The following is a 14,336-nucleotide window of genomic DNA, read 5'->3' on the forward strand; positions in this document are numbered from 1 at the left end:
AGAGAATCCCTTTAGACAGCTGCTGTGTTTGGGCTTGGTTCCCATGGGATTGTTTTAAGCACTGGATCCTGTCTGGCAGAGGAAGGAGTGAGTTTCTGTGTTCACGTGTTTACTTTCTGAGTGGGAGCCTGGGGTTGGGTAAGCCATGGCTCATGTGGATGGAATGTTCTGGCTACTGCAGGCTCTGCTCTGCTGCCACTGGGCCGCCTGTCCTTTCCTTACTGCATCCTCACTGTAAAGCCTTGTTAGCACGACAGGACACAGGGCTTCTTTCCTGTGAAGCTCCTCCTAAACCAGCTGGGTCTGAGCCTCAGGGCGGCCCAAGGATCAAGAAGCCCCCACAGCCTAGGAGGCTGCATGGCTTTATAGCGGGTGTCTCCCACTTTCTGTGGGGGACTCTGTGTAAGTTCCCTCCCAGAGCTGTCTGTATTCAGGTCTCCTTATCCATAACACCGATGGCTGTTCAGGGGGTGTTGTAAATGGCCGAATAGATAGGACTGGAGCATAGTGTAGGTGGTGGCTATTTTATGTTTATAATCCAATTTGTGATTATATCTTAAGAATCACTACCATAACCAGTTCATGTATTTTTTCCTAGCAAGGTATCCTAGCTATGATTCTGAGTGCCCTCAGATTGAATGGTGATCAAAACCGCAGATTTTTTTTTTTTAATTTGGTTTTTCGAGATAGGGTTTCTCTGTGTTACAGTCCTAGCTGTCCTGGAACTAGCTCTTGTAGATCTGGCTGTCCTTGATCCACCTGCCTCTGCCTCCCAAGTGCTGGGATTAAAGGCGTGTGCCACCACACAGATGTTTCTTAATGATGTTGAGCCAGGGCCCTGCATATGGTGGGCAAGGCTCTACCTCCAGGCTACTGGGCCAGCCCTTCAATCGGGAGCTTTAAAGTTACTTATTAACTAGAGAAGCTAGTGTTCTATATTCAGACTTACCTGTTTTATTTTCTTTGTAACCCTACTGGTCATATCATAGATACCTGGTAAAGATCACTTCCTTCCTGTTCTTTTTTTAATACTATAAAAAATTAGTCTTTAAGCTTCCTTCTGGACTTTCCACATACCTGAAATTGCTTTCTTTTCTGTGAGCAATTTGCTGTGAGCAAAAGTCTCCTGTGTAGTGGGTCTCCTGGGTCTCTTGTGCAGCAGGTGTAGTGTGCAGCTGGTCTCCTATGGAATGGGTCTCCTGTGGAGCGGGTCTGGGGTTTCCTATGGAGCAGGTCTCGGGTCTCCTGTGAGGCTGGTCTCCCGTGGACCGGGTCTCCTGTGTGTGGGTCTCCTGTGCAGCAGGTCTCCTATGTAGTGTGTAGTGGTTCTCCTGTGCAGCGGGTCTCCTGTGGAGTGAGTCTCCTGTGCAGTGGGTCTCAGGTCTCCTGTGGAGTGGGTCTCCTGTGCAGCAGGTCTCCTGTGCAGTGGGTCTCAGGTCTCCTGTGGAGTGGGTCTCCTGTGGAGTGGGTCTCCTGTGCAGCGGGTCTCCTGTGCAGTGGGTCTCAGGTCTCCTGTGGAGTGGGTCTCCTGTGTAGTGTGTAGTGAGTCTCTTACGCAGTGGGTCTCCTGTGCAGCAGGTCTCCTGTGTGTGGGTCTCCTGTGCAGTGGGTCTCAGGTCTCCTGTGGAGTGGGTCTCCTGTGTAGTGTGTAGTGAGTCTCTTACGCAGTGGGTCTCCTGTGCAGCAGGTCTCCTGTGTGTGGGTCTCCTGTGCAGTGGGTCTCAGGTCTCCTGTGGAGTGGGTCTCAGGTCTCCTGTGCAGCAGCTGTGGACCTTAAACCTGTGCAGTTTTCAGAACTGAAAAGCTTCTAATTTTCATTAGGGACCAACTCGGTATAAAACATTCCATTAGGTACAAATATGAATACAACTTCTTAATATGTTATCCTTAATATGTTAGTCTTGGGAATTTAAGGTGCAGGCTGTTATATTACCTAGAACACTGATAGCATATCTATGTAGTTATTATGACAATATTTTTAAAGCATTGTTCACATGGAATTATATTAATGTGAAAACGAGAAATGAATCTTGCCAAGCTTGGTGGCGCACACTTTTAATCCCAGAACTCAAGAGCAGAGGCAGGTGGATCTGAGGCCAGGATAGTGAGCTCCAGGCCAGCTGGGGGACATAGTGAAGGGGGGAGAGAGAGAGACCTTTGTGTTGTGGGGGAAATGCTGAAGCTTTGTGATTCCTAAGTTTTGACTCATGCTGAGTCTAGCAGAGTTTTAAATAGGTCGACATATTCTCCCTTTTAATCAAGCGTGAGTTTAGTTTCCATAGCTCATATACCTCCTCCCTTTATGGGAAGCATAGCTTCGAGGAAACTGAATGCTGGCTAGGTGGTCGCTCAGCTGAGTTTTGCTGAAAAGGAACAAGATTGTATTTGTGACTTGAAAGGAGCATACATAAACACAATCTGCTTGAAAATGGGCAAATGTAGCCTATGTTATTGTGTCCTAATTCACCTCTGCCGAAGGTGACTGGGAAGGTAGATTTTGATGCTTTTGTCTGCATCTTGCATAGACTACAATAATATTGTACTCAGGAAAACCCCAGTCTTAGGCTAGGCCATTTCTCGTTAGGCACGATCCACAGTTTGTTACTGCTGGTCCGGCGACACTCAGGCTGAGTCTGCATGAACAGAAAGGCGGACGGTAAACCCTGGATCTCATAAAGTGAGAACAAGAACCAAATGTAAAGCCTTAGCACCCTGACCCTGGAGGCCGGAGAAGAAGCCTGTGGCATCAGGTGTGCTAGAAGAAGCCTGTTTCGAACCTTAACCCCAAGGTGGATGTGGTGGTGCATGCCTTTAATTCCTATATATGGTAGGAGGTTAGAGGTCAGCCTGGCCTACATAGTGAGTGCCAGGCAAACCATGGCTACACCATGAGACCCTGTCTCAAAAAACAAATGAAACAAAAAAATCAAACCTTGGTCCTGACTCTAGCTTTGTGACTCTTGCTAGAGTACTTAAATTGTTGACCTGTTTTCCTTATTTATGAATGTGAGGGCCATGTTTACCATCAGGACTTATTCTGAAGGTTAGATAAGAAGTGTGTGTTTTGGTCTGGGGTCCAAACACACTAGGAACTAACAGGAGATGCTCTTGGTTCGCTCTTAAAGGGTATTGAGCACTGTAGCGGGCGTGGTTTGTCAGAGGCCTTCACTGCATTTCCTCACAGCTGAAGTTATCACAGTGAAAGCAGACGGCAGAGCCAGCTGAGTGAAATGGAGGATAGGGGGCTCCTCAGAGGAATTCAGGTGCAAGCTTTGAAGTGTCGTTGCCCCTTCCTTCCATCCTCCCACTCCCTGCCTCCAGGCCTTCAGGCTAAACCCTGTAGGTTCCCAGCAGTGAGCTGGGGCCTGTGTAAAGTTCCCTGAAACTCAGCCCAGGGTTGTTACTAGGGGCTTGCCAATGAGCACCCTTTGCCCAGGCTGCCCCAAGCTTGCAGACTCCCCAAGGAAAGCATGTTCACATGCACCCTGCACTGGTGCCGCTACTCCTGACAGTTTTGGGCGGGGTGGAAACTCTCCCCAAGTTTAAGTGTCTATCTAAATGCCAGCCAGGGGCCTCAGTTTTAAGCACTGGTATAGGTGGAGAATTCATGAAACTGCCTTCTTCAAGCAGAAATCTGTGTGCATGTATAAATTGTGTCAGAAAGAAATCTGTATGGTAGTGGCTCACTACCAGGTGGCTTTTAAATTTCTTTCTTAATTTTAAAAACATTTCAAAGGCTAGGGGGAGGGGCGTAAAAATCGATTGCATCACTAATGAAGGAGGCTGAGGCTGGACGATTTTGAGTTTGAGGCCAGTATCTCAAACACATAAATAAAATCACTAATATTGCCCCCATCCCATCAGGCGTGCGGGCCAGTTTGCACAGGTGCCCCAAACTGATGATTTCCGTATAGCTACTTCTGTTTGCTGTTATTTAAACAACATCTCAAACTTACTTAGTACCCTGTTGACACAGCCTTCTACCAGCCACCCCCAGTGGTCATCTTCATGTGGGCAGCTGGATCATGAGCCTGCGCTTTCTCCTTGGAAAGTGTGTGCCAGCACCCAGAGTCCCGCTAACGACAGGAAGAGTGGTAGCTGTCCAATAGGGATACTTAAGGATAATACTGTTGGCTTAGCAAAGCTGAAGGCAAATGTTACATGTACCACTGAGTTTGCATAAGTGTGTGATAGCAACGGGAGGCTCGTTTCTAATAAACAGTCACACAGACCTGTGTGTAAGCAGAGGCCTCTGAGCAGGAGTGTGTGATGATCCTTGAGTCATCACACATGTATAGAGAACACCTAAAGTGTGTCTGTGTGGGACCTGTGCTGCGGCCCTACAGATTCTCTCACCTCAAAGGGATCTTAGCTCCAAGGAAAAACTTTTTTTTTTTTTGGTTTTTTGAGACAGGGTTTTTCTGTAGCTTTGGAGCCTATCCTGGAACTAGCTCTTGTAGACCAGGCTGGCCTCGAACTCACAGAGATCTGCCTGCCTCTGCTTCCCGGGTGCTGGGATTAAAGGTGTGCACCACCACTGCCTGGCCCCCAAGGAAAAACTTAACCAGTGCTGTGCCACAAAGCGGGGTAGGGCAGGACAGGGCAGGGGTGTGTGTTTTGGGAGTCCCTCACATGGTCTTCATGAGAATTCTCTGACATGTCTTCCTTGTAGGTACTGTACGGACGATATGCTGCAGAGGGAAATGATGTCTAACCCTTTCCTGGGTAGCTACGGGGTCATCATCTTGGACGACATCCAGGAGAGAAGCATGGCAACCGATGTGCTGCTTGGACTTCTTAAGAATGTGTTGCTTGCAAGACCCGAGCTGAAGCTCATAATAAACTGCTCGCCTCTCCTCCTCAGTAAACTCAGTTCCTACTACGGAAACGTGCCTCTCATAGAAGTGAAAAGTAAGCACCCTGTGGAGGTTGTGTACCTCAGCGGGGCTGAGAAAGATTCCTTCAAGTCAATTTTGCGCCTTATCTTTGAAATCCACCGCTCGGGCGAGAAGGGCGACGTCGTAGTCTTCCTGGCCTGTGAACAAGTAAGTTAAGCGGTATTCCGACCTAGCTGAGTGCTGTTGTATGGTATTTCCTTTGAGAAGCTTTTAATCTCCAACTCCTTGCTCCCATTGCATAGCCACCGTGTAAACATTCCCTCCACATCTCATTCTACACACTAACTGCAGCACAGATAAGGTAAGCAAAACCTGTGCTCAAGCCGGACGGTGGTGGCGCACGCCTTTAATCCCAGCACTCGGGAGGCAGAGGCAGACGGATCTCTGTGAGTTTGAGGCCAGCCTGGTCTACAAAGAGTTAGCTCCAGGACAGGTTCCAAAGCTACAGAGAAACCCTGTCTCAAAACAAACAAACAAACAAACAACAACAACAAAAAACACCTTGGCCAATAGCTTAGCTTTCTACTTGAGCTAACCAGCGCCCCTTATAACTTAATTTAAGCCATTTCTGTTCACCTTCATGCTGCCACGTGGCTCGTGGCTGTTACCTCAGCTCCTACATGTCCTGCTTCCTCTCTGTCTGACTGACCACTCTCTTCCCAGCATTCTTGCCGTCCCCAAAATCCTGCCTAGCTATTGGCCGTTCAGCTTTTTATTAAACCAATCCGACTGACATGTCGTCATAGTGTCCAAAAAGATTATTCCAGCAGTGGCATCTTGAGGAGTTCTGAGAAATGATCCTCCTAGCCAGCTCCCTCCACTGGGACCCAGCTTGATGGAAGCTTCTCAGCGTATAGCTGGTCCACTCCGGCCCTCTCCCATGGAGACATAGTGGACACAATAGGGCTCCATCCTCCTCAGCATCACCTGAAGTAGTTCATTCTTCTCAAAGCCTAGCATCCTGTTCTACCCCAGCCCCTCCAGTGTTCCCATCCCCACAGTATGGGGCAGGCATGCAGTGTTTCTAGTGATTAACGGGGACCAGAAAGTGTTTGATACAGGTTGAGCTACCAAGGGGTGAGCCCCTGCTTTGGTGTGGATCTTCCCTGGGTAACCTGGAGGTCAGACCTCAACTCAGGCTCAGAACTAAACGAGCCTGGGGCCGTTCTTGAGACTTAAACTTTATCTCTTTCCTTAGAGAGAGTGATTGGAGTCTCATCTGCATAAGGACATTTATCAGATGTTTGTGCCTATGACACACTTCCTCTTGAATACTGATCTTCTATGACAATGATTTATTCTATCCTCATGCCCCAATTATATGATTTAGAATGTTTAAGAATGTTTTCTTACTTTGCCCTTGGCAAAGTAATAAAATAATTAAGGGCAGAGAGTGCCCGAGGAAGAGAACAACAGCAAAAGTCAGGAATCTGAAACAACGGAGAATTGAAACTGCCAGATGGAGACCAACAGGTTAAGCAGTCATCTTTGAGGTTAAAATCAGAAATTTCACTGGGCGGTGATGGGATGATTTAATCCCAGCGCTCGGGAGGGAGAGGCATTTGGAGCTCTGTGAGTTCAAGACCAGTCTGGTCTACAAGACTCTATTTCAAAAAACGAAAAAGAAAAAAAAATTCAAAAATTTCAAAACAGAGCCAAGTGCAGGCCTGTAGTCACAGGACTCTCCAGGCTGAAACATGAGATCAGAGAATGAGAAGGTGGAAGCCAGCCTTGGCTTGAAACTGTGTCTCAAAAAAGAGAATTTATATATATATATATATATATATATATATATATATATATATTTAATATATATGTATGTATAACAACTAGTTAATTTTAAAAGGGAGAGAGAGAGAGAGAGAGAGAGAGAGAGAGAGAGAGAGAACCCCAAATGAATGCTTTGGAAACTAAAGGTCAAAACGGATTTAGGGTAGAGGTTGTCTTAGAATATTTGATTCTTAAAAATGTAGTGGAACCTGTCTGTCAGTGACATGTTGACCTTTAAACTGGTGAGCTGTAGCAGTCCATGGCACTTAGAAAGTGTCCTTCCTGTTGAGAAACACACCAGCCATGCAGACATGAAGCCTTCTGCCATGGAAGGGATGGCCATGAAAACCACAGGGAGCTTTCACCCTCCTGGGCCCAGAGGGGAAGGTGCTGCTGCAGCAGCCTGGCCAGGGCAGCTGCTCTGTCCTTGCTGCCCCGACTCCTGCTGGCTCCTGCAGACTCACCAAGAAGCCAGCTTTGTCTCCAGTTCCACATCTCCTTCCCTTCTACCACCTTCCCAGCTGTACCCAGAATTGCTGCTGGGCCTTCCTCTTCAGTGCTCTTGTCTTAAAAATCCTTGAGCTTAAAACCTGCTGTGGGGCTGAAGTGATGGCTCGGTGGTTAAGAGCACTGTCTGCTCTTCCAAAGGTCCTGAGTTCAATTCTCAGCAACCACATGGTGGCTCACAACCATCTGTAATGAGATCTGGTGCCCTCTTCTGGCCTGCAGGCATGAATACAGGCAGAACACTGTATACATAATAAATAAGAAAATCTTAAAAAAAAAACAAAAACAAAAACAAAAAACCCAAAAAACTGTGGTCCTTCAGTACCATATAAAACAAACATAGGTGACCGAGAGCTATGTTCTAAGAAATTGAATTCAAATTGCAGGCGTGTCCACTGACCGTTTGGTTTTAGGAGTCCACTGTGCGCTCTTGCTAGGTGCGTCACATATGCTCCAGCTGCTGACTCAGCCCCACACCTGCTGTGAACTGATCCCCGTAATACTCAGGCCTCCCTGTGACTCAGTACCTGCCAGACTGAGACCCCTGCCTGCTTCTGGCCATTGAGTTCACAGTATGTGGTCACTGTAAAGACCGGCAGGCAGGTGTGCAAGGGTTGGAGTTTCCTGGGAAATGGTTTGTGTGGCCTCAGACTTCTTTAGTCTCAAAACCTAGGTAGATGTTTAATACTCCCTTTCAGTGAGTGGCGTGGGCTCCACAGTGTTGCAGCCACAGCAAAGTTCTGCAAACTCTACCAAGAGAATAAGCTGAGCATGGTGGAGAGGCAGGGGCAGCGTCACCGTGCCGGTCACATAGTGAACTCCAGGATAGCCAGGACTGTGTAGAGAGAGACCCTATCTAAAAAGGGAAAGGGAACCGAGGAAACGAATGCTTGAAGCACCAGATGCATATTCCAGCATTGCATTTTGTAATTTTTGAAGCTTATGGCCTACATGTGATATGTCAGCTGTGCTCGGGTGGGAGCTGTTCGTAGAATCCATTTCTGTCACCTCTGCCTTTTCCCGCTGACCATTTCCTTCATTTCTCCTTCAGCAAGGGTGTGTGTGCCTCTGTCTGCGTGCACACTCTCAGATGTGTGTCCAGAATTCAACATAAGAAAACTTATCAACCAGAAGCAGGCAGATTTCTGAGAGCTCCCGGTCAGCTAGAGTTACATGATGACACCCTGTCTCAAAAAGCAAAACAAAATAAAAATCAACTTAGTTACCAGACGGTAAAAAATTGCTCCTAAGTGGGCTTCCAGCACTGAATCTCCTTTTCCATGTTCTCTGTTGAGAGTTAATGACGGCTGCCTGAAGCTGGGGAACGTGGGCATCCCCACTGAGGTTATCTAAGAAAATGTGTGTGGTAAATGAAGTGAGGGACCTGGATTGTTCATTTCTTCTTTTAGACAGGAAGCCAACAACCTCTCAGTCGTCCTGCCCCATCTCCCAAGCATCACCAAGAAATAGTTTGCTCTTATTATCCAAATTAACAAATTCTTCATTATTTAGGATGTAAAGAGTTGTGCGGTTTTTCTAGTTTAAAAATAAAAAGATTTTGTCCAGGTAAGCGATGTATTTCTGGAGAGGGCAGCGAGAACAGGCCTCCTGGGAGCAGCTCACCCCAGCTCCCAGAGGCCTCTGATCCCTCTTCAAGGCAGATCTATACTCCAAAGCCCTCGAGGTGACGAGAGCCACTCTACAAACGATGTAGAAAGGAGGGCATCATGGGCTAGAGACAGGGAGAAGGGAATAGAGCCTTAAAAACTGCAGAGGTCACAGGAACCCGACTTTGAACTCTGACTCTGATCAGCTAGGTGAGCTTCCCATATGGTGGCTTGCTTTACACTTTCAAAGACAGACATTTGGCCAGCATGGTGGTGAATGCCTTTAAGAGGATCTCTATGAGTTCAAGGCTAGCCTGGTCTACAGAGTGAGTTCCAGGACAGCCAAGGCTACACAGAAAAACCCTGTCTTAAAAACAAAACAACAGAGAGAGAGAGAGAGAGAGAGAGAGAGAGAGAGAGAGAGGACAGAAATTCTGAAACTCTAAAAGGACTCAGACTAAGTTACATCCGTTTTCAAAAACTAGCTGGGATTTGAGAAATATGCAAACTAAAACACTTCACCTTCAGGCACTGCTCTTTGCTTGTCAGTCATTTCATGGCAGGTGGTTTCTGTTCCTCCCCAGTGTTTGATGTGTATTTGAGCAGACTGTTCTAAACGCCTATAAATGCAAGGACTGCTTCCTGCCCGTCTCATGGCTTTCCTGCCACCACTTTGAAGTACACGTGGGTCAAATGATTTCTAAGGTGGCCCAGGTGAGGATCCCAGTCATGCATTTGTATGCACCTTTCTGTTTTATTTTAGTTTTTTTGAGGTGAAGTTTCACACTGTAGTCCACACAGCAATCCTCCTGCCTCAGCCCCACTGAGCCTTGGGAATACAGGCACGAGCCAGCACACCTGGCTGATGATACACTTTTTAGAAATTCTAGATGATGTTAAGCAATGTTTAGCTCCACTGGCTCAAGGAACAGTGAGCCACCCCCACTAATGTGAGGAGAAGTTTGATTTTTTTCGCTCACAATAATGTATCTGAGAAACGGCATCAAGCTGGAAAAAATATAGAACGAAGGCCTAGAGGCAGGTAGGACATTTCCTGAGAGGAAAGCCATTCTGAACTAAAAGCAATGAAATTGTGTACAAATCACATTTAACTTGCCCAAAGAAAGATTATATCCCCTTTCTTCATTTAAGGCAACAGCATAAATGTTTCTTTCCCCGTGTGCATTATTACCTAAAACATTATTGAATTCTGGGATATTTTTGTACTGAAGTATTGTTCTTTATTCTCATGGATGTTTATTTTTTTTTTCACTTTAGGATATTGAAAAAGCCTATGAAATTGTGTGTCAGGAAGGTTCCAACTTAAACCCAGACCTGGGCGAGCTGGTGGTCATTCCTTTGTATCCCAAAGAGAAATGCAACCTGTTCAGGCCGGTGGATGAAACTGAGAAAAGATGCCAAGCAGACCAGAGACGGGTGGTGCTGACCACCAGCTGTGGGGAGTCTCTGATCTGGAGCCACACGGTCAAATTTGTTATCGACGTTGGTGTGGAGAGAAGACAGGTAGTTACCATCCCAGGGGCTAGAGTTGGCCAGCCAGCACCAGCACCCACTTGGGTTCCTGCTACACACCAGTGGCCAGAAAATAGGGTTCACGGTGACCCAAGGTTTTCTTTACTTGGTCAGACGTGCACAGAGTGGTTGCAGCCACCAGTTAAAGTCTTGGCTGTGTCTCCTTAGCATATTGGTATTCTTGAAGAAATGAATTGCAATACAGAGGTTTGAGGAAAGGCCAAACGTTAGCATAAAGGTCTTGGTTCCCATCTACTGCCTGCTCATCTCTTCTCCCACCCTTCCTTTCCTTCTTCCTTTTAACTGGGGATTAAACCCAGGGCCTCGGGGGCTGGAGAGATGGCTCAGTGGTTAAGAGCATTGCCTGCTCTTCCAAAGGTCCTGAGTTCAATTCCCAGCAACCACATGGTGGCTCACAACCATCTATAATAAGGTCTGGTACCCTCTTCTGGCCTGCAGGCAAACATGTAGACAAAATATTGTATACATAATAAGTAAATAAACAAATATTTAAAAAAAAATAAAAAATAAACCCAGGGCCTCCCACATGCTAGCCCAGTGCCCAGCCCCTTGTGTCTTTAGGTAAACTCCTGGCATAGTACATTGTTGGGCTTCTGAAGCTTCTCTGGTGCATTACGTGTGATTATCTGTCTATCAGCACAATTAGCATATTACTTCAGGGAAATTAGCTTCAAGTGAATTGACTAACTTTTGCAAATACTGACTAATTGAACAAATTTTTTTAAATCTAAATATTTTAGAAAATAAATTATTGCTAGTCATGATGGTAATGGCATACACCTTTAGTTCCAGCACTTGGGAGGCAAGGGCAGGCAGAGCTCTATGAGTCCAGGGCAGCCAGGCTGTTACACAGAGAAACCCTGTCTCAAGGAAGAAAGAAAGAGCAAAAGAAAGAAAACAAATTATTAAAACTGGGAGGTGGGGGCTAGAGAAATGGCTCAGAGGTTAAGAGCACTGCCTGCTTTTCCAAAAGTCCTGAGTTCAATTCCCAGCAACCACATGATGGCTCTCACAACCATCCAAAATGAGGTCTGGTGCCATCTTCTGGCCTGCAAGCATACAGAACTCTGTACATAGAACAAATAAATCTTTAAAAAAAAACAAAACTGGGAGGTGATGGCGCACGCCTTTAATCCCAGCAATATGGGATGCAGAGGCTGGCAGGTCTCTGTGAGTTTGAGACAAGCCTGGTCTACAGAGTGAGTTCCAGAAAAGCTAGGGCTACACAGAGAAACCCTGTCTCAAAAAACAAACAGATAAAATAATTTAAAGATAAATAAATTATAAATGAAATAGCTTCATACAAAATATGTTTATCATTATCTTTAGATTTGAAAAATAAAGATATTGTTTCTTAAGCTCTAAAGACACTAGAACTAAAAAAAAGCAACAATAACCAAAAAAACCCTTTTGAGACAGAGAGGAAACTACCAGATTTTATCCCTTGAGAAAACTGCACTTCCTGAATGTCCTTGTTTATTGTGACACCTTGGTGTCCCAGCAGATATGAAGACTCCCTTGAAAGAGTCGGTCTCTTTTGAGCCAGGCTCTTGCCAGCCACATAGCCTAGCTGGCCTTGAACTTAAGGTTCCCTCTCAACCTCCCAGTGCTGGGATCCTAGTTGCACACCGCCACGCCTGATTCATTAGAGTCAGTCTTCATCATTCCTAGAGCCCAGGCTGTCACTTGCCCTTTCAAAGCACACACATGTGTAGCTATTACGTCTGTGTGGCATTTGTAATAGGTACACTCCCCAGAAAAATCCCAGGATGTGTCATAAAAGTGGGCCCACTGAGGTAACACTCCGTCTGAACAAAACATCAAAGCATTACAGCCCTGCTGATTGGAAACCCTCTTTGGTGTGGCATTGGGTGGGGAGGGTATGCCCACACTTCAGCAGTTCAGTACTGTGGCAGGTGACACTGAGGTTCCATATTCCAGAGGTGCAGTGGACACAGGCCACTTATAGAGGTCAAGGCTTTCAGTTTCCATCTCACCGTGATTGGCAGACACCAAAGGAAAAGAGCCTGACAGCATTTCTGTGGTGGCGCACTGCTGGGCAGGCACCTTGGAAAGAGGCGGGTGGCTGCTCCTGCGTTCCCAGGAGCTAACATGCTGTGTTTCTGTTAAAGGTATACAACCCCCGAATCAGAGCCAACTCCCTCGTCCTGCAGCCCATCAGCCAAAGCCAAGCCGAGACCCGCAAGCAGCTTCTTGGGTCTTCTCCCTCAGGTAGTGTGGTAGGCACAGGATCAAGCAGTGTGAAGTCCTTCCGAGATGTATGTCACAGCAACACTGAAGCCATTTCCCTTGACTTCTTTTAGGAAAACTTTTCTGTCTGTACACTGAAGAATTTGCCTCCAAAGACATGAGGCCGCTTAAGCCAGCAGAAATGCAGGAAGCCAACCTGACCAGCATGGTGCTCTTCATGAAGAGGGTAGACATCGCGGGCTTGGGCCGCTGTGACTTCATGAGCAGGCCAGGTAACTTTGCACTCAGGTTTTCTTCTTATTCCTGCTACTTCTTCCTTCTGTGGTATCCGAGAACATGTGGTTCCTGTCAGTGTAAGCCACGTGGGGTGTGGTCACTGCTGATACCTTCTCACCATCACAGGCAGAAACTCTCTAAAGAAGGTGTGTGTGGTGTGATGTGGTGTGGCGTGGCGTGGCGTGGCATGGCAAGGGCTATCTTGGTTAGGGTTACTTTTGCTGTGCTGAAACACTATGACCAAAAGCAAGTTGGGGAGGAAAGGCTTTATTTATTTATTTATTATGTATACAATATTCTGTTGTGTGTCTGTCTGCCTGCAGGCCAGAAGAGAGCATCAGATCTCATTACAGATGGTTGTGAGCCACCATGTGGTTGCTGGGAATTGAACTCAGGACCTTTGGAAGAGCAGGCAATGCTCTTAACCACTGAGCCATCTCTCCAGCCCCGGAAAGACTTTATTTATGTGACTTATACTTGCAGATTACTGTTCATCATTGGAGGAAGTCAGGACAGGAACTCAACCAGCACAGAAATCTGGAGGCAGAAGCTGATGCAGAGGCCATGGGGTGCTGCTTACTGACTTGCTCAGCCTGCTTGCTTGCTTGCTTGCTTGTTTCCTTCTTTCCTTCCTGCCTTTCTTTCTTTTGTTTGTGTTTTTTTGAGACAAGGCCTCTCTGTAGCAACCCTGGCTGCCCTGGAACTAGCTCTATAGATCAGGCTGGCCTCAAACTCACAGAGATCTGCCTGCTTCTGCCTCCCGAGTGCTGGGATTAAAGGCGTGCACAACTGCTACTGGACCAGCATGCTTTCTTATAGAACCCAGAACCACCAGCCCAGGGATGGCACCACAATGGAGTAGACCTCCCCACATCAATCATTAATTAATAAAATGTCCTACAGGCCAACCTAAAAGCCGATCTTATATAAGCATTTTCTTAATTCATGTTCTCTCCTCTCATATAACTCTGGCTTGTGCAAATTGACATAAGACTAGCCAGAACAAGGGCCAAAGCTTAGCGTCTGGTATTTTCCTGTCACTCTTTGAGTTCATGTTTGAGACAGGGTCTGTCATTGAGCCTGACGCTCACTGAGTGGCCTGACTAGCTGGCCAGTGAGCATGTGGCTGGGATTCTTCTACCTCTCGCCCTGCTACCAGTTCCTGAGACTGTAGCTGTGCACCACGAGCCTGGCTGTTTTTGTGGGTGCTGGGGATCTGATGTCAGATCCTCGATCTTGTACCCTTTCCCCAGCCCAGAGAATAGCTTGTCCTCTGGACAGTGGAGTCAGAAGGACTGGCAAGAGCAGCAGCTATAGAGAGGGATGGAAGGGCAAGATGAACAGAAGGTAAACAATACGTTCCTGGAGGGGCCTGGTGTCCTCCTTGTGAATTACAGTAGCACTCAGATGTCACTCCTTTGCAGTTTATGTCAAACATCCAAGAGAGGTGAGGTTCCTGAAGCAAGTCTGATCCTAGTCGGAGCAGTTTCCTCCAGGGGTCGACTGAGCCTAC

General features: G+C 46.8%; 1 protein-coding gene across 1 annotated transcript in view; it reads left to right on the plus strand.

Moving 5' to 3' along the window:
- Dhx32 (DEAH-box helicase 32 (putative)) overlaps window positions 1-14,336 on the plus strand; it is a 52,329-nt gene that overhangs the window by 26,727 nt on the left and 11,266 nt on the right. The window contains exons 4-7 of the mRNA XM_041666276.1: window positions 4,673-5,045; window positions 10,061-10,306; window positions 12,469-12,568; window positions 12,661-12,819. Of these exons, the coding sequence (XP_041522210.1) occupies window positions 4,673-5,045; window positions 10,061-10,306; window positions 12,469-12,568; window positions 12,661-12,819 (878 nt within the window). The remainder of the gene's footprint in view (window positions 1-4,672; window positions 5,046-10,060; window positions 10,307-12,468; window positions 12,569-12,660; window positions 12,820-14,336) is intronic.

This window comes from Microtus oregoni, unplaced genomic scaffold, assembly GCF_018167655.1.
Source record: "Microtus oregoni isolate MIOR12 unplaced genomic scaffold, Mior012 000016F_ref0000370, whole genome shotgun sequence".
Lineage (NCBI taxonomy): Eukaryota > Metazoa > Chordata > Mammalia > Rodentia > Cricetidae > Microtus > Microtus oregoni.